The sequence below is a fragment of the Rhineura floridana genome, chromosome 4 (genome assembly GCF_030035675.1).
Source record: "Rhineura floridana isolate rRhiFlo1 chromosome 4, rRhiFlo1.hap2, whole genome shotgun sequence".
Lineage (NCBI taxonomy): Eukaryota > Metazoa > Chordata > Lepidosauria > Squamata > Rhineuridae > Rhineura > Rhineura floridana.
In genome coordinates, this window is record NC_084483.1 from 138,278,988 (window position 1) to 138,306,101 (window position 27,114).

The window sequence follows — 27,114 nt, forward strand, 5'->3', positions numbered from 1 at the left end:
GCTGCAAGGAGGCACCTGAATACTCGTGCACGCTGACAATGTCATGGCAAAAGCCCATATGAATGGGCAAGGAGGTATGAGATCGTGAATTCTTCAGCAGGAGATGAGGTCCTTGATGAGCTGGGCAGAAATACATCTGGACTCCCTGGTTGCAGAGCATGTCAAGGGAGAGGACAATCTGCAGGCGGACTGGATCAGTAGTCAACAGATACAACAGGGAGAATGGAAACTACATCCCAAAGTGTTCAGTCAGAGATTCAGAAGGTTTGGCAAGATCCATGTAGATCTCCTTGGATCGCCTCAGGACCATCAGGTTCCCTGTTTCTTCTCCCATTATGCAGATCCTGCAGTAGAGGATACAGATACTCTCACGGCCCAATGGCCACTTGGAATCGATATGCTTTTCCACCAATTCCCCTGCTACCTCAGGTCTTATGTCAGATTTGAGAAGAAACAGCCAAAGTTATTCTGGTAGCTCCACATTGGCCTCATCATCCGTGGTTCTCAGAGATAGTCAGTCTGGCAACATCCTCCCCATGGCCATTGCCATACTGGAAGGACCTGCTAACTCAGGGTCATCTGGTTCATCCAGTCCCAGCCTGGCTGAATCTTCATGTGTGGACTAAGATTATATCAGAGTATGTGGAGGTTCTTTTTATCATGGTGCCAAGAAAGACACTGTGTACCCAGCAGATGGCAGCTCTTTCAGCAATTCTATCTAAGACCCTGGAATTCTATCTAAGCCATTGGAATCTCATCCTTTCGTGAGACATTTTCTTAGGGAAATATTTCATCTCCGCCAGTCCAACACCACTTCCCATCCTGGGATTTACACAAAGTGCTGACTGCCTTTCAGAAACCACCATTTGAGCCATTGAATTCCATGACTCTACGTATCTTATCCTTCAAAGCTCTGTTCCTGGTGGCAATCACGTCAGCCAGAAGGGTTTCAGAAATGAATGTTCTATCAGTGGATAAACCACTTTGTATTTTCCACAAAGATAGGGTAATCCTATGTACTAATCCTCTTTTCCATCCTAAAGTCCCGTCCTGTCTTCATTGTCAGTAGGAGCTCATCTTATCATCTTTCTGTTCTTTACCTGTCCATCTGGCCGAGAAGGCCTGGCACTCATTAGATGTGAGATGGGCTTTAAAGGTGGACATCACAAGAACTAAGCTGTTTTGTAGGATGGATTCCTTGTTTGTATCATTTCACTCATCTACTTTAGGTAATAAAGTGTCCTCATCTGTGCTATCTTGATGGATCAAGTCTTGCATTTCTTTAGCTGACACCAATCAGAATATGCAGCTGCCAACCAAGATCATGGCACGTTCTACAAGGGCAGCAGCCACTTTGGCAGCTTTCTCTCTCAATGTACCCTTTCACAAGGTGTGTAGAGCAGCCACATGGGCTTCTCCCAATAAATTCATTAAACAAGATTGATATGTATGCCTCTGCGGCCTTTGGGAGAAGGGTACTGTAGCATGTTCTCCCAAAATTATCGGCAGCCCATCATTTCTTTCCCACCCTTCATCGGTCAGTTTGGGTATGTTCCACCTGAGAGCATTGTACATGCACAGGAGAAGCAACCTTTGGTCTTACCATAAAACAATCTTCTACATGAATGTAACAATGCTCTCAGGGCCCACTCTCGGCTACATCTCTCAGGGACCATATAAATGTTCAGGTCCTTTGTACATTGGTGTAGAGAGAGTGCCACAGGTTATCTGTTTTGTTTGCATGTACTGTTCATTAGTTCTATGTTCTATGTTTTGGCTTGTCATGTAAGGACTGGCTTCCTGAAGCTAAGGGAAAGATAGAGGATTCAAAAGAAATTGAACAGTGCTATTTTGCCTTCAACCACAAGGTGAAGCTCAGGTCCCACCTGAGAGCATTATTACATGCATGTAGAAGACCATTTTACGGTAAGACCAAAGGTTTTTTCTAGGGATATTTTCTTTAGAGATAATGAATATGGGAAGGTGTGGATTGGAATCAAAGTCATCTAGTCTGAAAATCCTTTTGCCATTTATAACCAAGTCCAAATCTTTCCAGATTTCACCATTGCCTTCTCATCTTCCATTTCTGTGTTTTGTCCATATGCTTCAAAGAACAATACGTTTTAATGATTTGTTAAAGTAATTCTGCTGCAGCCTCCCCTACATTCAGGAACTGAGAGTGTTTATTATTGATCAGTTAGGGTTTATGCTGTCAAGTAACCATTGCTCCCTTTCTCTGGCAAGTGTGGCAAAACAGAAGCCCTGCCAGTCTACTCATGTTTACAGTGGAGTAGTGCAGGATTGATTGTGCTAACCTTCATAGCCCTAATAAGCATGTAAATCTTTGGCACAGTACATAAAGGAGTCATCTATGGCTTAACTTCTGGCACCATGACACAGGTATTAAACATAAGGTTCTTGTGTCTTCTTTTGGTTAGGGTTCGTTTTGGATGCAATTATACACATTGTCTTCCTTAGTTTCTATCATCATTTTAAAATAAACACTTGAAAGATAAAAATCTATCCAAATTCTGTTTGATTCTCGACAATATGTACAGGTAGAATATGCAGCAAACTTGTAAACCCAAATATTGCAATGGTATATCTGTTTAAAAAAATTGCAGAAGAGAAAGTACCCAAAGTATATTAACAAGAATATGTCTTTAAGAACAAGAATGTTAAAAGGTAAAGGTGTCCCCACACTTATAGTGCGAGTCGTTTCCGACTCTTAGGGTGACGTCTTGCGACATTTACTAGTCAGACCGTATATATGGGGTGGGATTGCCAGTTCCTTCCCCAGCCTTTCTTTACCCCCCAGCATATGCCGGGTACTCATTTTACCGACCACGGATGGATGGAAGGCTGAGTGGACCTCGACCCCTTTTACCGGAGATTCGACTTCCTCCTTCCATTGGAATCAAACTCCGGCCGTGAGCAGAGCTTCGGCTGCGTTAAGATTATTAAGGTTAAAGTGTCTTAGTGGACAGTTACACCTGCTCAGTTGGAATGCAAATAGAGGATGGTACGAAGGTTGCTTCACTGCAGGAGTATAAAGAGAATAGAAGTAAAAAGGTGTATTACAGCTATGAAGGACTTTATCGTCACTACCAATATAAAATATATAGGGCAATATACAACTGTGGAATCCCACTCATGCAACGGCCATTCTGCTGTCAGGAGTCCTAATTTAGTGTAGCACAACAGCCAAATCTAATGGATGTCTTGTGCTTGTGAAAGATGTTGAGCAACACCTAGCACAACTGCTTCTATACTTGGTGACAGTTAAGGTTCGTGCACTACCTCTTTTGCTACAGCTTGCACAACCACTTGTGCAACCATATAAACTCTCAATTGTCTTGCACTTGCATTAAGCTGTATCTCACTCTGTATATGCAAATCAATTTCTAATCTTTGTTTTTGTTATGTGGTGTTTCCCCCCTTTTGGATCAACCTCCATAGTGATTGAACAATTTGAAAATGGATTGTGTCTTATATTTTGCAGGCAGCTGTTTCTGATCAGGAAAGGAAGAAAATGAAGCGGAAAGGTGATCGTTACTCAACACAGACCTCTCTTATTGTGGCAGCTTTAAAAAGACTGCTGCCTGTTGGGCTAAATATTTGTGCCCCTGGTGACCAAGAACTAATTTCACTGGCAAAAAACAGATTAAGTATGGTAGGTTAACTTTATACATCTGTTTCTGTTTCTAAGTTGACAAAAGAGGTGATGTGTTTCATCTTACACATCCGATAGATTCTTCAATTCCTGCCATTCTTAGCAATCTAGTTTATAGGAATAAAGGTGCTGGATGTCTACAGGGACAGACTTCCATTTGCACAAGGAGTCTCCTAGCCACTCTTATAATCTGTACCAAAGTTGGGGGACTCTCTAGATCAACTTTTGGGGCACACGGGGCTGCAGAAAGTAGTAGTCAGCATTCTCTATCTGGCCACATACTAAGCTAGCCAAGTTCTTTTTGGCACGTAATTTCAGACCTGCCTTATTAAATAGGATATAAAATAAGGACTGGGGATGTGGACTAAGTGAAGTCTTGCATGTTACAGCAAGTGTAAGAGGTTTGGCTCATGAAAAGCCAATTGGAATATTTTGCTTTTCTAATCTTCATGAAAAAAGGGCCTCAGAGGGAATGAAATTCAAACTAAATTTCTAGGTGCTATGCTTTTGGGAATATTAGCAAATGCAGGAAATATGCACTTCAGTAGGCTGCTCATGGGAAAGCTGCTGCTGAAGGATAAAAGTCCACCCCTCTTCTGCAGAAGACCCTCTTGTCCCAGGAGCCCCCTGCGGGATAGTGGTGTCCCCCTCCCCCCAGCAGCAGTTTTCTCACAAGCAGCTCTTCAAAGTGGGGGGAGAGCAGGAAGAACTGGGTCCCCCGCCAGCATTCTTTTTGAATATTTGCAAAAGCTCTTGAGGTTTTGTGAATACCCAAAGCAAAAACTCACAAAACCACAGTTTCTGATGTGAATAGGGGATTATTGCCATGCTTAAGGCAGATATTAACAATAAAATAATCTTAAATTACAAGTTATCTAATATAACAGATACTATTTTACCACCACAATTCAGAACATAGCCTGTTCTGTTTTGACTGCGACAAATATGATTTAATACAACAAATCTTTTAGCTTTTTAATAAAGACAGAATCTTTACTGAACTGCAAGTTTGCAATGAAGTGAACGATAATATGCATATTTTATTGGCAGAAAGACACTGAAGATGAAGTTCGAGATATTATACGTAATAATCTTCACTTACAGGGCAAGGTAATTTAAAAGTATTCTTTGTCATCTTTACATCCTTTTTTTGAAATTATCCTAAGTATTTCAAGTATTCAGTATTCCATCGGTGTTCTTGGCCTTTTTATTTTTTGCATAGTGTCAGACCTCTTGTGCTTTGCTTCATGATTCATAGGTGCACTTTTTGTTGTTTTTAATGCCCCTTTAAGTAAAAAGACATAGCTAAAGTATATCCAGTTTAGATTTCTGCTCACAGGGTATGTTAACATGTCATAGTACTCCATAGCTAATGGGTTACTGTGAACTCACAGATCACTCCTGCTTTATTTTCTCCTGGTGTGAGCAGGAGCAATGCATCACAATCCTTGAATCAGTGTAAATTCTGAACCAAGTAATGTGATTAGTTTCATCAAGCAACCCTGGGCTGGTAAGCCAGTAAACAAACCTTGGCTTCAGAATGTGGTTTGTTTGCAGCAGTGTGGCTCACTGGCAATTAGTCTTCTTTGCAAAGTTTCTCTAATCTCCTGGAAGGACTTCTGTGTGGCACAGTGCTATGAAGTAGCCATAATATATAAGCGTTGCTTGCCATATGTATTTCACCCATTGACTGGAAAGTTTCCATCATAGTATTGTATGTTTCTGGCATCTACTGATCCTGGCACAGGAACTTTCTACAATCTACATGATGTATGTGATTCCTATGGTGAACAATACTTCTACGTTAGTGCCTCCATAGTGTGCTACTGGCATACAAAATCATTTCTGAATCATTGTAATATACAATAGACATATTTTAATATGATTGTTAATTGTGTCTTAATGACACTGAACTACATCCCATCTCTCAAATGAATTCTATCATATTCACTGATTCTTCAAACGATGATTGTTGTACCAACAATACTTTTTGTTACGCCTGAAATGAGTAGTTGTTTAGGTTGAAGATTCCAGTTGTCCATTTTACCAATGTCATTTGCCAAGATTTTTTTTTAAAAAACAGGCATATAGGGACTCATATAAGCTTCTTTCTGGAAATGTGAAGGACCAGAAAGAAAACAGAAAAATGCAGGGGAAAATATTTTTTACCAGCCCCCCCCCTACATTTTTCTGGAGAAAAACAGGAAAAACCAACTTTTTTGTTTTTTTTCCCCCAGGGCCTTCGAATCTGTACTTCTTCCTATAGTTGCAAAGTTGCAGTGAGTTTAGCAAGCATAGAATTCTGTTTGCCTTGTTGAGGGTTAGTTATTCTTACAGAGATGTTCCCAGGTTTTTTTGTTAAAAATAATACACAGTGTGACCCAGTTTAATGTCACTTTCTTATCCCATGTTCTTTTCAATATTCTTCATTCTAAGTACCTAGCACTTAAATGCCACACTGTCAGATGAATTTTGATTGTGACCTAGGGTTGAAATAATACACAGACACCGCAAGCTGGGTTGAACAAAAGGCCACTTTATTAAACTTCAGACAAACCCCGTAAACTGAACCTGCAGAGGGGAAACAGGTGTGGGAACTGTCTATAAGCAAGCAGCTGAACTACAGCTATAGGGCTACCAGCCCTGCTGGGGCAAGGGCAAGCTGTTCTGCTTGCCCCTTGCCCCTGCCACATCCTGTACGTGAGCAGGGGGGGCTTCCCACATCACCCCCCGGTGCCCTATAATTCTGGGCAGATGAGGTAAGTTGGCCCCCAAAGCATCCCATATCCTGCCCCCAGGCCCTATAGCTCTGACTTGCAGGCCTCCAATCATCTTCAAAGAGCCACCAATCATGTTCAAAGGTGCCTAAGGGGGCCACCTATCTGTCCTTACCTACTTCCCTTGCCACCACCAAAAGGGGGACAAATCTCTATTTAGTCTTCCTTTACCCCACTGCCGAGAACCATGTCTCACAGGCACCTCTGCAGGTCATCTAGCAAAATGTCATTCCCTGCATCCATCAGGTAAACTCCATCCACCCTATAAAGTTCAACCTTGGAGTGCCTTATATTGGGGGTGATGTACAACTGACCCCCTATGCGCTAAAAGAGCCAACCAAAGCTGTTGGTTGATCTTCTTGCGGGAGCTATCTGTGCCCCTCAGATTGCCAAACGACGCCAAACCCTGTGAGGGATTATATCTGACCATATCAGACACACCTGAGGCCAATGCTGCCTAATAACCCACAGGGCCTGGCATGCCTGCAATCTGAGTGCCTTGCCCTTGAGCAGCCCAAGGTCATTCCCCCCCGGTGAATGACCGCAACTTGTGGAGCCATCCACACCAAACCTTGCTGGAATAACATGGGTAGGAGCTCATCCCAGCACATCCCTTGTCAGCCCAACCATTGAACCATGGCCCACTGACTGAGGCCCAACTGCAAACCAAAACATGACTTCACTGCCCTATAGCCTGCCAGAAGATCATGCTATGGCCGCAGAATAGGATGAGCATCTGCTCCGTCCCCATCCAGCAACCTGCCAAAAACAAAACAATTATAATTAGGTTCCCAGACCTCCAGGCCCAACAAAGGGACGAATATAACTCCTGTATGCCCCAGACTTCCACCTTCCAATTGCTTGCACCCGTGTTTGCAAAAAAACAAGCCTAGCTGCTGTGGAGGCTGCTCTGATTTGGAAAGAGTGGGTCACAACCCCCCCTGGGGTCATCTCGTAGGCCTTGAAGTGCTAATTTAGTGAGGGCTCAAAACTGAAACATTGTGAGGGGAGATCCCACCTCATGAACAAACAAATAACCAGGCCTGGAACCCTGTGCCTGCATGAAAAGTTCTAACACCCTCACAGGGCAGATGTGCAGTTTGGGGAAAGGAAACAAAACAATGGTGCGGCCCTTGCACTGCTGGTCTGTCTTAGACCAGTGTAATTTAATATTGGCATGGCCACCTTCAAAACTAACATCAGACCATAGGTGGGCCTGTAAGGATAAGTCTGACTTGGACCTTGCAAGCACATCCCCAGTCCAGAAAGCTTCCAAGAATAGTGTGAGGGCCACTGTGTGAAACAGCTGAACCTCAAAGGTGATGAACATAGGGTACCCCACTGTCTTAGCAGTCCCAGCAACAGGTCTTGCAAAAAAGGGTGACGAGGATCGGGAGTAGGTGGGTGTTCTCTAGCCCCGCCGGACAGCAAATGACAGATCCTAAAGTCCTCCGAATGGTCCTGAAATCCCCTGCCCTGGCCATAAAGGAAAGCCCCACCAGCTTACCTCTCAGTGTCCTGACATGTAGGCCCTTATTCTTGCCTTCTAAAGGAATTCCAGCAAGTGAGTCACTAGAATAGGCCACACCTGCATGTAGCCCCTGCTGGCTCTGAGCTCCTGGAGCTCCCTACCTGCTTTCTGATAGCTGGTGAGCTTGCTGGGGGCAATGGATAGGCTTATTTCCCTCTAGGATTCCGCGCTCCAATCCCCCAAAGCGCAGGTGGCACGGTATCCAGCTGAGCCCTGACCAGTGGTGCCAGATGTCAAAACCTCTCCATCTGATGTCGTGACAGAACATCAGCAACAATATTATCAATACCTGGTACATGCCATACCCGAAATAGAACATGAAAATATAGGCACTAGAGAACAAAAGAAAGGACCAGGCCCACAATCGTAGTGTTCCTGGATGCAAGGGAGTTGATAGCCTGGACTGTGGCCATGTTATTACACCAGAAGTGGACAGTAGAGTTCCATAGCCTCTCTTCCCATAAATAGACCGCCACCACTATGGGAAAGAATCCAAGAAAGGTCAAATCTCTAGTTAACCCTTCCTGATCCAGGCCAGCAGCCACTACACCAGGAAATCCCAAAACCAACCCTAAAGCCAAGCGCTCCTGATGCATCTCAGTGAACTTGCAGTTCCGCCTCCAGGAGCCGGTCCTCCCTCCAGAATGAAACCCCATTGAATTCTTGTAGAAAAGAGGACGGCACAGCCAGGTCAGCATATAAGGCTGTTGTAACCCTGAACCTGTGGCAAGGCCATGAAAGCCCCACCATGGCATCATATACCTGCCTTAAAAATGCCCAGCCCGGTGCAATAACCCTGCATGCAAAGTTTAAATGCCTCACCAGCTCCTGCAGGGCAGAAAGGGAAACCTCCCTGGCCCCTGAAACCTCCCGAATCTTGATCTGTAACAGCTGGAGCTTTTCCCTGGGCAGCCTGCAACGCTGGGTCTCGGAGTCAATCTTGATACCCAGGAAGCTTAACACGGGCAGGATCCTCTGTTTTCTCTGTAGATAAAGGAACTCCCAGTTCCCTAGCCAGGCTATAAAACTGAGACATCAGGTGCTGGCATTCACCCAAACCCACCCTACCCATGAACAGGAAATCATCCAGATAGTGCACCACTGCATCCAAGCGTGCTCATCTCCTGACTGCCCACCCCAAAAAGGAGCTGAAGAACTCAAATACTGCAGAAGAAATAGAGCAGCCCATGGGCAATTTTCTATCCACATAAAATTGACCTAAAAAGGTAAAACCCAGCAGCTCAAAATTTACCAGGTGTACAGGCAGGAGACGAAAAGCAGACTTGATGTCACACTTACCCATAAGGGCACGTCTGCCACAGGCGCGCACCATGCACACAGCGGAATCAAATGTGGTGTAGTGCACTGTGCAGACACTATCTGGAAAATAACTGACTGACCCTGTGGGTATCACAGGTGGTGAATCAGATGGAATTCACCAGCTGCCTTCTTGGGCACTATACCAAGGGGGGACGCCTGGAGACCTGAGGTAGGGGGTGATGGGAAAGAGGCAAGATACCTGCCCGCCTGTACGTCTTTATCAATTTTTCCCTAGACAATCGCTTCTATGCCCGAGACAGATTTAAGGTTGTGGGACATGAAGGCAAGCTGGGGGCCAGAAACCAAAAGAAAAACCTTGAATAAAAATGGCCCTCCCCAGTAGTTGGGTAGCCTGTAAGCAAGGTCCGTAGTACCTCCAACTTAACTGGGGAGGGACCCTTTTCCTTGAGCAGCTCCTGCCGGGGCTGGTTCTTACCTCCTTGGGGGTCCCTGGTTCCTCCCCTAAAGGGCCTGCCCCCAGGGCAGTTAGTGCATGAGTGCAAGCCACCGCATATTGAACACTCATGCCTGACATGAGTGTAACCATTGTACACGATGTCAGGGTACTTAAGAAGTAGCAGCCTCCTGCGTGGTTACTTCTGCTTTATGACCCCCTCGTAAATCAAGTAGGCCGGCAACCAATTTGTCCACATCTGTTCCACCTTCCTGTGCCTGGCCTATCCAAATTCTTATCCTCTCCCTTCTCTTTATCTTTCTTAGGGGGCTCCCAATAAAGGAGGGAAAACAAGGCCATGTACTCCCCACACAATTTTTTTCCCTTTCTTTCAGGGAGCAGATGAAAGCCCAGAGGGGCTGAAGTTTCCCAGAAGGGGATGGCATTTGCCGCTATTGACTCCAATGGGTCCTCAACTGCAGCTGAACCAGCTGCTGTGGAGAGCTGCTCTGGAGAGCTGCTCGGCCACCCCAGTAGGCACCCCAGTAGCAGCTGTTGGTGCTGAGGGCTCACATGAGGTTGTGGTGGAGGCAGCCTCTGGGGCAGCCTGACCTGTCATAGAGGGCTGCCAAACCTGGTCACATGCTGCCATAAGCAGAGGCTGCTGATTGTAAAGGGATCCTTCCCTGCCCACAGTGCCAAAAATGCCTCAGCTCCAGAAGATGGGGGAGATGGCCACCCTTGGCCCAGAGCCCATAAACCCCAAGATGACATTCTCCAACCTGGTCAACTACTCCATTGAGTGGGAAATACTGACTCACCAGCCATTGGCATGAAAATGCAACTGGCTGGCCTTCCGGAGCTAGCATCACTGTCTGGGTGCCGTTGGGGGGGCTGTGCTAGGCCCAGCTTCAAGAGTATCCAGGCAAGCTAGAATTAAATTGACAGCATTCTGATTAGAACTTTTCCCGCTGCCCCATGTGCCAGCTTTAGTCCTCTTAGATCTAACCGATGGCCTGGCTGTGGAATTAGGCTGCAGCTGCTCCAGCCTGTCAGATTGGGCCTTGCACTATTCCAGCACCTCCAAATGGGCTAATATAGCTGCCCATGGCAGCCTCTCCTCTTCATCAGATGATACCACCACAGAGGATGGATGCTTGGGAAGGGACTTGGGGCTCTTACCCTTGCCTTTCTCAACCCCTCTGCCTTTCTTAGGTGAATTCAGGAGGAGAAAAAAAAAGGTGTGAAATATGAAAGGCCCAAAGGCCTACCAGGCCTTATAAAAAATCTGTCCTATAATATAACAATATAGAACTAATTAATAGAACCCAGTAATAATATAAAACTTATATGAGCTTTGGTCTAGACACAAGGCTATAAACCGAAACTCCTGTCTTCCTCCCTCCAAACAAATAAGTCCTACCTGGGCCACATCACCAGCTATGTGTCAGCCCCAAGGGCTGGGAAGGCCAGCTAAGGTGCAACTGCCCAGCGGGGGGGGATGGATGGATCAAAAGGCCAGCAGGCCGGCCCACCAAGGCCACTGTAGTATATGCTACAGTGCAACTCCTAGCCGGGGGGGGGGACAATAAAAAGGCCAACAGGCCTGCCCGCACAGGCCACTTTTATTTATTTATTAATTTATTTATTTATTATTTGATTTATATCCCGCTCTTCCAGCAGGAGCCTGCTACAGTGGGCCTGCTACAGTGTGAGGATCGTGTCTGCTAAGGTGCAGGGGAAGGGACAGAAAGGCATGGGGATCAGACCTGCTATGGCATCGGGGGGAGATATAGCAAAGGCCAACCAGCCATGCACATGGCATCAACAAAATGGGGCCTCAAACAAAATGGCAGCAGCTTGCCACTGCTCCGAGCCGTTGCTCTGTCTTCTCCCTCCGTCGCGAGCCAAGAGGAAGGTTTGGGGGCAGCAGAGGCTTAAATTGCCCTGATGCCCCACCCCCATGCAGTCACGCTGTGCACGTATATTGTGTGCTGTGCAAGCACCTGCCATCCTCCAAAATGGCAGCCAAGGCTTCAACCCGGGCTGCAAAGACAAGATGCGTGCAGGTGAGGGGAGCAGTGATGGTATGCACCTGTTGGGATGCTTCTTAAAGAAGCTTGCTGTCTTGTATGTACTACAGTGTTCATATCATGTCTCTCCCTCTTCCTCTCTTCCTTTTTTGCATGCCTGCATGTTAATATCAGTTGTAAGTTTTTTACTGCAAGAAACTGCTGCACAAACCTATGGGTAAAGAGCAATAATTCAAAGTCTTTCTCCAAACACATCAGTTCAGGTCCTGAAATGCTAAGCATCATGTCAACAGAAAACTAAAACAAAAACCATCTATCCTTGATATAAACTGGTGGGCATACATGCAAATTACATTTATTTAAAATATTTCTATCCTGCCCTTCTACTCTACAACAGGGCACTTGGGGGCTTACAATAAAATCATACATACACACAAGAACACACATTAAAATAGAAAAAAGGCATAAAATACAGATTAAGAATTCATTCTGCTCATATTTAAAAATTAGTTGGGTTTAATTAGTTGTGATGTCCCATTGAAATACACATATGTAGTGGCTGTGACTGCTAAGGATATGTGGAATGTGTCTTTTTATTGCCAAGGATTCTTTGATGTACTTGCTTGTGGAAGGAATGTGCTTATGGAAGATGTCATGTGCATGCCTATGTATTGTTTTTTTGTGTTTGTGTATTGTGTGTGTGTTGTGTGTGTGTTGTACATACATGCAAGAGAGTTTGTATATACAGGTGTATGCAAGGGAGTGTATATATGTGTGCTTGTAAGCATGTATAAGAATTGGTTTGAGTGTCCATTTGTGAGAGGACAGTTTGTATGTTCTCATGCTTATGTACAAGAGAGTTCTCTCGCTGCCCTGCTCCCTCCGCCCATTAGGAGTTTATACTGATCTCTTATAGTCACTGGTACAGTTAGATAATTTTAGTCTCTGAACCTAATGGTCTTACATATCCGCCTCTTTAGATTGCAGTGTGTATTATTTTACTTGTTTGAAACATGAAGCGTACAATGTTCCCTACTATCTCTACAGATATTACATACATGGCATATGTATCCTATGTATGATTCATTCAGAAGGTAGTTCTGCTCTTTTTATTGGAGCAGGAACCTCTGTTCTGCAACAGTATTGACCTCATTCAAGAAGTTTTATAATGGTACTTCTGATGTGACCTTAACCAAGGGTCCGCTGAAAGCCATTATCTATCACCATATCATAGTACAAGGTGGAACTTCAAGAAAAAGGACCAGAAATAAAAACAGATTTTCAGTTGTCCTATAATGAGTAAGCAGTGTTATTTCTGTTGGCCAGAGTGGGAAACCTGTGGTCCTCCAGCGGTTGGATTCCAACTCTCATTAGTTCCAACCAACATGGCCAGTGGTCAGGAAGGATGGGAGTTGTTGTTCAACGCCATGTGGAAGGCCACAGGTAGGGATGGATGGATCAATCAGTCTAGTCCATCTCAGTTTTGCATGTGTTTATTCATTCTATCCCATTCTTTTTCCACATTAATCTTTTTTTTAAAAAAAACACCACTGTGTTAAAGTGTTTTCCTATGTACTTAAATATGTATTTTATTTCAAAATATTTAAATACGTATTTTACCTGACATTTCTAAAAAGGTTTTATTCTAAAATATTTTGGTACCACAAACTGTATCATAGAATTTGGAAAAGAGTAAAATCTGAAGGAATGGCTACACTTTGATTTGTATATTAGTCCAGTAGGCGTTAATTAGGTCAGTTCTCTTAAAAATGTGGACCAAGCAAAATTATCTTCCATCCATAGCCATGGGCTACTCAGTCCTGCTGTAGGTTGTATCTTGATGCTTGATAATTTGCCCAGGGTTAGTCACTCTGCAGGGAAAGATGGGGAGGACTTTACAGGGGAGAGACTAGGCAAGCAAGACAGAACTATTTTTCTCACCAGAAAGGTGTTGCAACAGGAGAGGAAGATAAATACCCACTTGGGAGTGTCCTAGTGCCCACTGGGGAATAGCTAGTTGGAAGCATGGTTGATAGTTGGTTCTAATTTCTAATGGTTAAATTGTTCATAAAAAAATCTCTTATTTATGCAGCTTGAAGATCCTGCCATTAGATGGCAGGTTGCTCTTTACAAAGATCTACCAAACAGGACCGAAGTTACTTCAGATCCAGAGAAGACAGTGGAAAGAGTTCTGGATATAGCTAGTGTGCTTTTTCATCTGGAACAGGTTAGATATATCTTTAATATTCTTTTAAATATATTTTAATGTATTTTAAAAGGACACCATAGGTGCATATTGTAGCATTATGACAAGCTGGAAATTATAGACATTGCACATTTGGTTTAGTAAGTTGCTTTTTTATATAATGTTGTTACTTTCAATTTGCCCCCCCCCCCAAAATTACTAGCAAGTGCATGGATAAATAAATCCAGTCCAAAGATTCATAGTATTTGTTGATATAACTCCTTATTTCTCTTTAGCTCATAATTAAAACTTCCATGCTGATGTGAGCAGGACATTGGCAATCTAGTGCACGCATCCTCAGATTCAACATGAGTTAGTGGGCTCCCCCAGAATTTTTTTTTTTTTTTTGCAGATGTGTTCTGCAGTGTGTCATTTATGCAACAATAGTGCATTTGTGGTGGATTTACACTGGACCATCCACCCATCGTTCCACTTTATTAGTTGTTCAGCTATGCTTCCCTAATGTTATTGCGTTATTGCTTCTAGAGAGACGCTCTTGCACTACAGTGCAATTAAGGTGGGATCAAAAAATAAACCAGAACATTTATAAAAATTACAGGATTACTGCAGGAAGTTATGGGACATGCATTGATTGAAATGAAGCAGTATATCCACCCCAAAGATTTTTGCAGGTGTAAACAAAATTGAGCTCAAAACATCATAAATGCATAATAACAAGGATGTCTGGAGGAGCCAAATATCTTTTAAATCACAAGAGAGGAATTAGATACAATTTCTTTTCTAGGTGTGAGTTCTCCCAGAGGGCATTCTCAGCCCTTTGGTATTGCATCTCTTGAAATGGAATAAACTCTTGCATTAACTCCTCCAAAGGAAGAGACTGCCCTACCACGTGGCAATGAAGCAGCTTCTTTTCTATTATTATTTAAAGTTTATTGAAATTGTTGGTCTTGTGGCACAAAATAAACAACTAGAAACAATTCTCTCTTTAAAGGTCTTCCCACTTCTGCTCCCTCCCCCCATCTCCTCCCCCAACAATAATCAATTATGAATGAAGACAGAAGATTTATAAATATAGTTTTCCGTTGTCTAAGTTGAAGTCTTAAATCTAAGGAGAAAAATTATATTGCTTTAAGAATAGAGTTCCATTGTGAGATTTGTAAATGCAGGGCCAGCTCTGTATTCCATTTAGCCCACTGTTCATTTGGTGCAGGACCCAAGCCCGTGCAAATATAGGAATACTATGTACACAAGGAAGGTTTTATTGAGAATTGTAGGGTGTCTAGGAGCCCTGTCACAACAAAAACATCACGGTCAAATTTTGAAGTTGTGAAGCTTGCTTCCCAATGGTTGGTTTTCTTCCTTGTGGCTCTTTTTTAATTTTCTTCCCTTCTCCTGATGTATCTTGGTCAGTTATGTCACCCCTTCAGAAGTCAGGAAGGAGGAATATGGAGGAGGCCATTGCTTCTCAAACCACCCTATCTCCTAGAGAACAGTCCAGAAAATGTAGAATGCAAGTGGCCCCTGAAGTGCCTAATGATAGACTTCCCCAGCCAGTTCATCAGGTGTGTAGTCAGTCAGGTGAGGGTCAAGTTCCAAAGCAGCAATACTGCATTGCAAGGGCTGGAGCCTAGAACATAGTCAAAGTCAGGCACGAATCACTAATCAAGATGGGAAAAGTCTGCAGGAATGCAAGCAAAGTCCTCATGCTCCAGATCACTTGCTCAGACTGAGCAGCAAGCTCTGATGCCAAGACTTTATAGGGCTTGAGACTGGCCTTCTGGGTCATTTGACAGAACACATGACAATTGGTACTTCAACTTACATGATACTTTTGAATTACAGAGCTTTATCCACCAGACTTGCTAAGGAGCCAAAGTGCTGGTGCTGCAGGGGGGTTAGGCATGGGTTTCTGTCTGCTAGAAACCATGAGTCTGAGTCACTAACTATCAGCACCCTAGAATGATTGTACTAATGATGTGGCAGGATATTCAGATGCAATTTTAAAGGAATACAGTGACTCAGCTAACTCACAAAACAACTTTCTGATACCAATAAAAGTGTGATCCTCACAGAGAAATGTCTCCTAGAAATTCCCTCCACTTCCTGTATCTTATTGTTGATTGGGCCCACTTGGAGTTCCTCCAGCGAGTGAGGTAATGGGTGGCTAAAGAAGAACCTCCTATCCCAGGCCAGGTGAAGGAACTCAATAATTGGGTAATGGGCATTCTCTCCACAGTGGGAGCTTCTGTCCCATACCAATTAGCAGCTTTGGGGGTGTTCAGGAGACCACTCAGTGCAGAAGGAAATTTTTAATCCTCTCTCTCTCTCTCTCTCTCTCTCTCTCTCTCTCACACACACACACACACACACACACACACACACACACACACACACTCTTTCAATTTTAAAAAATATTTCCACTACACTAAGTGATGTTTGACTTTGTGTGTAATTTAGTCCTAAATTGAAGGCCTTAATCTTTTCCAGATATCTTTACTCCAACAATTTCTCTTATCTATATCTGTGAAATAAAGTGCATTGTTTTCGTCTTTCATTTTTGCTTCATCTGTTACTTTCCTTTCTCTTATTACTTCCAGAAATTCCCTAATCGGGGCCGGAAATTTTTCGGAAGGGGAAGTATAGAGTATTTTTCTCATTTTGCTAATTATGTTAGGATCATATTGGGTTTGCCTATTAATAGTTTTGTTTACCCATTTTATGTTTTAGTTTCTATCATATATTTAAGATAACCTTTTTTAGATGCCCTTTCTCATAATATGCTTGTTTCACTGTTGTTTATTCTATTTTAAAGGTTCTACCACTTAACCTGTTTTGTACTGAGGGTTGTTTTGTAGTACACATTTATCTCCTTTGTATCAATGATGGTGTTTGATTTCTTTGCCTGTCTTAATTAAGTTGGTGTATTTGCAATATTCACTCCTTATGTTTGCCCCTTCTCCCCCAGTTATTAGGTACTTAAAAATTTCTCTTTTATCAGAGTTCAGAACACTATTCTTCTTTCACTTTGAAAGTGTTCTCCCTAGCATGTTTCAAAGTACTAGGTTTTGATTAATGATAAGGAACATTGTCTCCCTATTTATTGTTGAATTCTCAAATCCTATGGAACGAGCACAATCCAGCTTTTCCAATTCACTCATGCAGAAATTAATCACCTCTGTTTTCCATGAGAAAGATGTAATTCCCACATGCAGAGTGGATTTTTTCCCCTGTGCCACAGGTTTCTGCATCAGCAAGTGACTACACTTTTAATGGGAAGTCCTATAACAGCAAATGAGCAGGATTAGTAAAACTGCAATTTGTGAGCAGGCAGGTGATGACACCCTCAAGCTAAGGAGGGTAGAGTTAACAATCAGTAAGGTCAGAGCCAAGGTGGCTTTGGCTGCAGGAGGGTACAAGAAGGGCAACCCTTGTGTGATCTGGAGAAGAAGAGCTAAAGCAGGAGAGGCAGGAGTAGGAGAAAGCGGTGAGAACAAACAGAGAAAGGGTGGATGCCCTGGGGCTAAGAGTGGGCCACAACGACTCAGGACATGGAGGTCTTGGAGACTCAGAATGAACCTATTCTTGAGAGAAAGATGAGAACAGGAGACTCACCAGGCCTGGGGCGGTAAGGAGGGGAGGACCTTCTGGTGAAGAAAATCTCAGTAAGAAAATACTTTTGGAACCTTAATGAGATGGAAGGGCAGTAAAGTAACTGCCAATTGCTACAGTATCTGCAATAAAGACTAACGCTTCCTACAGTCCTACTATGACTGATATAGGTGTGGTCTTTCATGTAGAACTTTATGATGTGGTGCCATCCCTGAGGGGATATTACATAATTATTTAGTACCAGTAGTGTGATAAACAGTTCACAGAATAGAGAAATGATACTCTTCTTGCACTGAACATCTTCAGTGTAAGGAAAACAATAACAGATTAAGGGGATGATAGGCTTTCATAAAGGAATTGTAAAGTTGGGGTAGGACTGGGCAAGCGAGTAGCAGAAAGGTCAGGGAATATGAATCTGTGGTAGAGGGCACCACTTTTCATTCTATAGAAGTGAAAGTGAGCAGTGCCACACAATTTGCAACTATGAAATTCTGAAAAGGTACTATGGAATTGTATAGATAGTTATTCTCAGGAAAAATGCTCATCCTGATGAACTCTGATTTATTTCAGAGGACAATATATAAATAAAACTGTCAGAGATTATTAAGATGTTTTAGAGATTCATTAAATGCTACAGAGGTTATTTCAGTCTTTCAGGTGTAGAAAAGTGAAATATTGTTCATTTTTCAAATCAATAGTGGGGAAGTAAAAAACTGTTGCTTTGCTAGTACCTTCATCTACCACTATTGGTAGAAGTCATAGGTTATATTTCAGTTAACTCCTTTAAGCACATCCCAAAACTCCATGTTCCCTGTGAAACTTCTGCCTTGTTGCCCTTTGGACTGCATTCCTCCATGCTGTATTACAAACAAGTTCTGAAACCTAAGTTTTAAAAGCAGTTTGCTGTGTGGTGATGGGGGAAAGAAAGACTTGCTGGGGGCTAAGAGCTAGTCACATAATTTTATAGATTCTGACCATAATGTTCTGACTAAAGTTTGACTGGGGATGACCACAACCTTTTAAAAGGCACATCATTTGCAACATATATAACATTTGTCTTGCTAACTGAATATAGCTTATAATATTTCTTATGCTTTTAAAGTCAGTAAACCAAGGTGTTCTAGCTGCAGATAAAGTTTTTGGGACAATGCATTTTAGGCTTAGGGCCTCTTAAATGGATCTGTCAGAAGCTGGAACCACACTTTAGCATACTACTTCTGGTTTTCATCTGTTACAAGCTTTTAATATTTTTAGCATCAGTCTTTAGAAGAGATGTCTGATTTCCATTTCCATGTGCATTATAGGTTGAGCATCCTCAGAGATCAAAAAAAGCTGTATGGCATAAACTTCTCTCCAAACAGAGAAAAAGAGCGGTGGTAGCTTGCTTCAGAATGGCACCACTATATAATCTTCCAAGGTATGTGTGATCTTGGGAAATACAAAGGATAAAAAATGCAGCACGCACAATGCACATTGATTTTCAGCAGAATTTACAGCCTTGAAAACCCTCTCCTAAAAATGCAATGTCAATAATATGTACTAGAATATTATTCAGTTGCTTTCTTAACAGTGCAAGTTATCTTTTTTTATATAACATAGTACACAAATGTCATAATTCAGCTGCAAATTTCTGTATTACTGGCCAGGTAGGAACTTTGCTGACTACAAGGTGAGGACTGAGTAGGAACAGGGAATACTATTGTACAATAAACTAATGAGGTTTAATTGAAAAATGCTGTGTTTCATTTTAACCGTATAGAGAAGATTTATTGAAACTGCAACAAATTATTCTAGAGAACCTATTGTAAGAGATATAGAAAGCACTGGGCCTGTGTAGGAGACTGAGAGAACATGTATGAATTCTGTGGATACTGAGAGAACATGTATGAATTCCGTGGATACAAGTCGGACAAAGTTAAGCACTCTAAATCCCATTGGAAACAATATGACTTAAATTGCAATCTGTCTGAATTTCAGCCTATAATTATATTGATGAATTATAGAAGGAAGATGTATTTAATCTGAAGATTGTAGATCAGAGATACAAGTTTATAGATATCAGTGTTATTAACAACTGTAAATTACTTTAGATGGAGATGAGAAAAAAGTGTAAATTTCTCTAGAACTCTCCAGAAGAGTCACAGGAGCAAAGAACCTCACAGGTTTTAAAATTCGCATTATTAGTATTCATTCAATCATTTCATATAATTTTTAAATCGCTCTTCATGAAGATATCAGAAAGCTGTTTACACTTCAAAGCCATTAAAGCCACAAATTACATAATAAATATTAAAATATAAAACTAAAAAGTTATGCCATTTAAAACAATTCAATCAATTGAACAAAAGCACACTAGAAATCCTTAATCACAGAAAGCCAAGAACCATCATTCTTGTGTTGCTGGAAGAAACTCATCAGAATGGGTTTCGGCACCACCTTGTGGTCTAAGGCAGGAAAGACAACTTGAAGGAATTATGCAGCTCCCATAATGCACTCCTTCAGTTTGCTTTCCTACCTTCGTTGAAGTGGTCCCGTTTTTTCCAGTTCCCATCTTTTCAGGCTTGGATTACTTATTTTGTATCCTTCTGTGCTTTTCCTTTGTCTTTTTCTCTATTGCTGTGCTTAGGGACTCTCCAGGACTGTTCAGTTTGCTTCCCGCTGCATGCTCCTTCCTTTTTTCTGTCTGTTTTTTTTAAAAAAAGCCCAGTTTTTAAACTGCTCTTTTTCTCCTGTGTATGGAAAAACTGATCTCAGGTGGGTAGCTAGCTCCATCTAGCGATTTAAGTCAAAAGAGTGCTAAAGACGTTTTTTTTTACAAGGACTTCCTGCTCTGCGCAGCTCCTTATTTCGGTTTCTCTTCTGCCTTCCACCAAGAACAGCTGCATAATTCCTTCAAGTTGTCTTTCCTGCCTTAGACCAATTAGGAACGTTGCTGACTACAAGGTGAGGACTGAGTAGGAACAGGGAATACTATCGTACAATGAACTAATGAGGTTTAATTGAAAAATGCTGTGTTTCATTTTAACCATATAGAGAAGATTTATTGAAACTGCAACAAATTATTCTAGAGAACCTATTGTAACTTTCTGCTCCAGACTCCGTCCCTCCACAAGGCTTGGGAAGATCTGCACATCACCCTAGCATGACTCAAGGATCATGGCTTCCTTATCAACCAAACCAAGAGCCAGCTTTGTCCAACCCACTGCATAATACATTTGGGGGCCACCACAGACTTGCGGCAGGGACTCATAATGTTAGCTCAAGACAGAGTAGACAAGATAATTATAGCTGTCACACAGCTCCTATCTTTGCCTTTGGTGGATCTTAGGCATCTGGCAGGTATCTTGGGGTTGATGGTCTCAACCTATCAGACTACACCATGGACGCGTCACCACTCTCGACCACTCCAGCGGGCGCTACTGCCTTTTCAAAGTGACATTGCAGCTAGGCATCACCAGAAGGTAGCACTTTCACCAGTGGTCCATCGCTCCCTGCTATGGTGGGTGCACAAACCCAATATACTAAGGGGAGTGCTGTTCCAGGCCCCTCCACAGACCCTGATCACCTCAAATGGCAGCCTGACAGGCTGGGGAGCCATTCGCGATGTCCAGATGATACAAGGGACTTGGAGTACTTCCAATCAATCTTCTGGAGCTTCATGCAATTCAGCTAGCTGTGAGGCACTTCGCGGAGATCAAATGGTTGGGGGTGGTGCTGGTCAGGACAGACAATGTATTGGCCAAATCACATTTGCATCATCAAGGAGGCACACACTCCCCACAACTACAGAAGGAAGCTGCCCTGCTGTTCCAGTGGGCTGAAGCACACATGGACTCGATCCTCGTGGAATACCTCAAGGGGGAGGACAACTGCCAAGCGGATTGGCTCAGCAGACAGAAGGTGCATCAGGGAGAATGGAAGCTTCACCCGTTGGCCTTTCAGGAAATAGTAAGACACTTCAACAGAGTTGAGGTGGACTTATTTGCCAAACACCTCAACCGCCAAGTGAAAAGATTTTTCTCCAGATGCGTGACATCAGAGGCAGAAGGCATGGATGCTCTGACATCCCAGTGGCCCCAAGGACAACTCTATGCCTTCCCTCCTCTTCAGATCATTCCCAGGGTACTTCAAAAGATCCAAGCCGAAAGGGCAAGAATTCTACTGATATCTCCTTGGTGGCCAAGGAGATCTTGGTTCCTGGAACTTGTCAATCTGTCGATAGATCTTCCATGGCAAATTCCCCTCAGGGAAGACCTATTGTTGCAGGGACAGCTTCTTCACCCAGGCCTGGGATGGCTGGCACATCATGTCTGGAGATTGAGAGGCAACACCTCTTAAAACAAGGCATTCCAGTTCAAGTGGTGGAAACTATGATGGCCTCAAGACACCCTTCCACAATTAGAATATATGAGACTACATGGAAGGCCTTCTCGATGTGGTCACAAAAGAAGGGTTTAATTCCAAGGAAAGCAGGTATAAATGACATTCTGTGCTTCCTATAGGATGGCTTGTCCTTGGGTCATAGGCCAAACACTCTCAGATGCCAGGCTTCAGCCCTTTTGGCAGTTCTGTCTACATCTCCAGAGAAACAGCTGGGATCTCATCCATTACTCAGACATTTTCTACGTGGGGCAACAGCATCGGCACCTCCTACGATTCATCGTTATCCAACTTGGGATCTACACAAGGTGTTAATGGCCCTACAAAAGCCCCCTTTTGAACCCTTAAGTCAAATTTCCCTGTGTCTCCTATCCTTTAAGGTCTTGTTCCTTGTGGCTGTTACTTCAGCCCAGAGAGTGTCTGAGTTGAATCTCTGTCTGTTGACAAGAATTTCTGTGTGTTTCATAAGGATAGAGTAATCCTACATACTGTCCCTTCTTTTCGTCCTAAAGTACTGTCTACCTTCCACTGTCAGCAAGAGCTGGTACTTCCTTCTTTTTGTCCTAATCCCATTCACTCCACAGAGAAAGCGTGGCATTCACTGGATGTACGAAGAGCCCTGAAAGTGTATGTCTCGAAAACAAAACATCTCCGTCAGACAGAGTGTCCACCCAGCAACTTTAGGGAAGAAAGTGTCTTCATCCACACTCGCTAGGTGGATGAAAGCATGTATCACACTGGCCTACGCCTCTCTAAAGTTACCCCAGCCAGCCAGGATAGTGGCCCACTCAACTAGGGCAGCAGCCACATGGGCAACATTCTCACGCCATGCATCTATCACAGAGATTTGTAGAGCAGCTACATGGGCTGCACCTAATACGTTTATTAAACACTATAAGATTAACACATATGCATCAGCAGAGGCAGCTTTTGGGAGGAGAGTGCTACAGCACGTTATCCCAGATCACTAGTGTAATCAGCCCAGTGATAATCCCACCCTACATGGTTCAGCTTTGGTATGCCCCACCTGAGATCAGCTTTTCCATGCACAGGAGAAAAGACATTTGGTCTTACCGTAAAATGGTTTTCTCTGTGCATGTTGAAAGCTGATCTCAGGGCCACTCCCTAGGAGATCTGATCTGCCATCACTGTCTTTTTCATCTTAGGCCTATAGCAGAGAGCGTATGAGTGCTGTTGTCTCCTGTTTTGTGTTGATGGTTCCTATTATTTCTCTTTGTTCTTTCCTCCTGTTGGTTGGCTTGTTATCAAAATCTGAAATAAGGAGCTGCGCAGAGCAGGAAGTCTTTGTAAAAAACCCCTCTTTAGCACTCTTCTGCCTTCAACCGCTAGGTGGAGCTAGCTACCCACCTGAGATCAGCTTTTGACATGCACAGAGAAAACCGTTTTACAGTAAGACCAAATGTATTTTTTCCTTCTTCCTGCTTCCCCTTTTGCTTGTTTAACCACTTTGGGGAGAGAAGGTTGGTGGTATTTGGAGGTTTGAGTTCTCTCTCAGTTGCCTTACAAGGGACCATTAGTCCACCTCATCCTTTTGCAAGACACATGTGTTGTACTTGCTAGAGACCACTCAGTTGCACTTTTGTGCCATAATTACAGTCTTCATGTCTGCTGACGGACCTCCCCCGGTACCCTCACACAGCTCTGCTAAGCCTGTCACCTGCAAAGCTAAGCAAAAATGCCACCATTTAAATTCTCAGCCTGAGATGCTGACCAGACAGCCAAGAGGGCACATCTTAACAGACTTCTAGCACTTCCAACCACCCCTCTGGGTCTCAGGTTGCAATGAGCTCCTCCATGAGTAATGACAGGGAAGATCAAGAAGACTTTTTTCAACATCAAGATGACTTGGGGAATAATAAAATGCTCAGAGAAGTGTTCTAACCCTATTCCTCTGAGGATGAGGTTGTGGTGGGTTTTCCTCAATCCCCTGCTATATCCCACCAGCAGTCTGCCAACTTGCTTCAGCAAGGTCAGTGGTACTCTCCCAACCAGCAGTCTGTCCCTCCTCAGCCTGGCTTCTTCCTGACTGCAGACATACTTAAACAAATTAATGGTGCTATCTTGGGAGAACTGGCTAGAGAAATAAGAAGAGCACCAGCACAAAACTACTTGTCCTGCTCATAATAACTCTGTTAATGTGCCTGTGGAAGAAAACACAGCTTCCCATTGTGTTTGAATAATCAAGATCTGCTAGAGAAACTTTTTATTTAAAAGAAAGCAAAACAAAACCAAGCAAAGCAAACAAACGACTGTTCGGAGAGAACTTCAGACAAGTGCTAGTCCAAAGCTCTCTCTCCCATAGACAATTGTCCGCTCACTCTTATAGCAAAATTTCTAAGGTGTGCAGAAGCAGATTTCCATCATCACACTGACATATTTCTACTATTTGTGAAAGAAATGCCTGAGCTATGCACATGTGCTATCTACTTTGTGGTTTTCCAGAAAGTCAAACGGCAACGGTTTTCTTGGAACATTCTGTAACACTCTGTACGTGTACTTTGTACATGTAACACTCTGTACATGTAACACTCTGTATATGTACTCTGCAGCACTTCATCCTCATCTTCATTCCCTTTGTGTCTGCAAGGTTCAGACCAAAGTTTTAAGGCCCACAGAATTTTAATTCCACAATTCCCTCCTTTTGAGCTTTTCTAGCTCAACGTCATATCAAACTTAAATTTGCATTAAACCATTGATTTCATTTTCATGTGCTTTCATTTCTATAATTTCCTCATACATGTTAAGCACTTTCTGTTTTTTGTTACAGGTTCAAAGGCTTTTGCATTTGTTTCATGGTGCAACTTAAGCAGCATTGCACAAGCATTATGATAGCATAAATTTCTACTAATATAGCAAGCAATATCAATAAGCCATGTATTGGTAGAGCCAAATGATCCAAAAATGTAACTGAACCAAGACCATAAATCCCATGTGTCTGTCTCATAAAAAATCTGATCAGTAGTATGAAAGATTTTTTGTGGTTTCAACTATGATGCATAGAGTGCTTAGGTTGGCTAGGTTTCCACCAACTCTTGTTGGGAAACAGTTTCATGAGTTCAGAGTCATTCAGTTGCTTGCCACCAGTTTCATATACCTTGGGTGCCTACTGTCTTGGAGCTACAATAACTAGGAACCAGGTCTGGTCCCTCCAGGCACGTCCAGGCCAGGCCGGGCCAGGAGCAGCCAAACTAGTCCAGAGAATAGAAGCCACACAACAACAGGCCACACCCACTTTGGGAAGTGGCATCTAGATGGAGGACTTCTTTCTCTAAGATGGTACCTGGTCTGCTGAATGTTTTCAGCTGCATCTTGGAATGGCAAATCTTCTTCACCAGTGAATGCTTGGCTTACCACTGGACTTTCGTTGAGAGCATTATTATGGCCCTTTGTTGAAGGTTTCTTCTCTAATAGGCTCTCCTGCTGGCCGGCACTAGGCCCACTACCAGACTGTGGAGGCCTTTAGTCGTGAGTTCAAAAAGGGAAACAGAAGCAGGAACAAAGTTGTCAAAACAAGGAAGAATGGAACCAACCAAAACCAGGAACAAAGCCAGAAGTCCTCTTCTCCTTCAGGGCCAAGATGTCCGGGGGTTTGACTGGTGTTGCTACTGGAGTCCTCAGGTTCTGGTGGTAAAGTCTTCTTGCAGTGTGACACATGAATCCATGTAGGGAGTCCTTGGTGCTTTACAGCTGTGTTCCTGGTCCAACAGTACCTGGAAGGGGTCTTTCTGGTGAGGTTCCAGTGAATAATTCCTTTGATGTACCTTGACTTGGACTCAATCACCTGGCTGGATAGAATGACACTGGTCCTCTGGTTCTCTGGGTAGGGCTACCTGGATCTATAATGAAAGGCCTTAGCATACTTCATTAACACCTTACAATAGTTCATGACTATTTCATCATTTAAATGGAGATCACAGTGGGCGAGATTTACAGGAGGTGAAATGGGGGTTCACATCGAGTGACCTATGAGGTCATGAAGTGACAGTCCAGATTTTTTTTTCTTAGCTGTTGCTCTGGCATTCATCATGGAAAGGAGATACCAAATGTATTCCTTCAACAATCTTTTGGTAATTGTGATGGTGTTGGCCTTTGTTCTAGGGTAGGTCTCAATCCGTCCAGAATTCATGCATACAATGACAAGTACAAATTCATAAGAACAACATGTTTGCATTTAAATAAAATCAACGTGACCATTTACAAAAGGTCCTCATGATGGGGTATGGGTTTTGTTTTTGTCCTTACAGCTTTACCCACATTGTGGGCTTGGCAAACAGGGCAGGTGTGGTAATATGCTGGGCCACAGTTGGAAAATTTGGAGCATGCCAATCTTGCTGTTTTGCATGTATCATTCTCCCTTTTCTAGAGCAGGCCACACTGTGGTGCACTCCAGAAAAATAGGGAAGAAGGACCATGGGCGCTACCAAGCAACTGTCTGGAGAGCCCCCAAATGGTCTAAGTGCAAGAGGCAACCTGCCAGTCTCCATTTGTCTTTTTCAGAATCTGGGGCATGATCTTTAATGGTTGCTATTAGAGACTGGATCATGGTTGAGAGATAAACAGAAGAATTAGCACAGTTTATGAAGACTGCATTATTTTCTGAAAATGTAAATTTGGCATTCCCTAAACAGACCCATTTAGGCATTGTGTTGTTAAATACCTTTGTTTCTTTAACATCAGAGAGCTGGAGTTATTACCTTCTGGTTTTCCTGTGGATAAAAGTATAAGTACAGACTTCCAACATACAAATTTATACAGATCTCATCCCCTCAAAATGACAAATACCAATTTTCTGGTCTTTGGGGAGCCTACAGCTTCTGACCATGCACAAACTTTTACACATAAAAAGTTGCTCTGGAATCCCCATATCAAGGTGCCAGCATCTGGCTCACTTGCAGTCAAAGACTAGCTCAATGCAAAAAAAATACCCAAATGTTCTTCAGAACTAATTAAAAATAAAAATACAACCATGTTGTTTTGAAATGGGCTGGGGAAAGGAGGGGTTGCTGGTGGAAAGAAACTCCCCTTTTCTCTCAGCCTTGAACTTGCAATTATTTATTGATCTCAAGTCTCCCTCCAGAAAGCGGGGGAAGAGGAAGGGTTGAACTGTTGGCATTAACCAATTCTCTTGCTGTCTCCCTTTTTAGTTAATATGTTTGCCAGTAAAACATTT

The 27,114-nt window shown here is 43.0% G+C and overlaps 1 protein-coding gene across 1 annotated transcript in view; it reads left to right on the top strand.

Moving 5' to 3' along the window:
• The window catches only part of RYR2 (ryanodine receptor 2), a 725,812-nt gene that overhangs the window by 574,385 nt on the left and 124,313 nt on the right, over positions 1 to 27,114 (top strand). The window contains exons 72-75 of the mRNA XM_061624580.1: positions 3,503 to 3,673; positions 4,724 to 4,783; positions 13,821 to 13,955; positions 18,848 to 18,960. Of these exons, the coding sequence (XP_061480564.1) occupies positions 3,503 to 3,673; positions 4,724 to 4,783; positions 13,821 to 13,955; positions 18,848 to 18,960 (479 nt within the window). The remainder of the gene's footprint in view (positions 1 to 3,502; positions 3,674 to 4,723; positions 4,784 to 13,820; positions 13,956 to 18,847; positions 18,961 to 27,114) is intronic.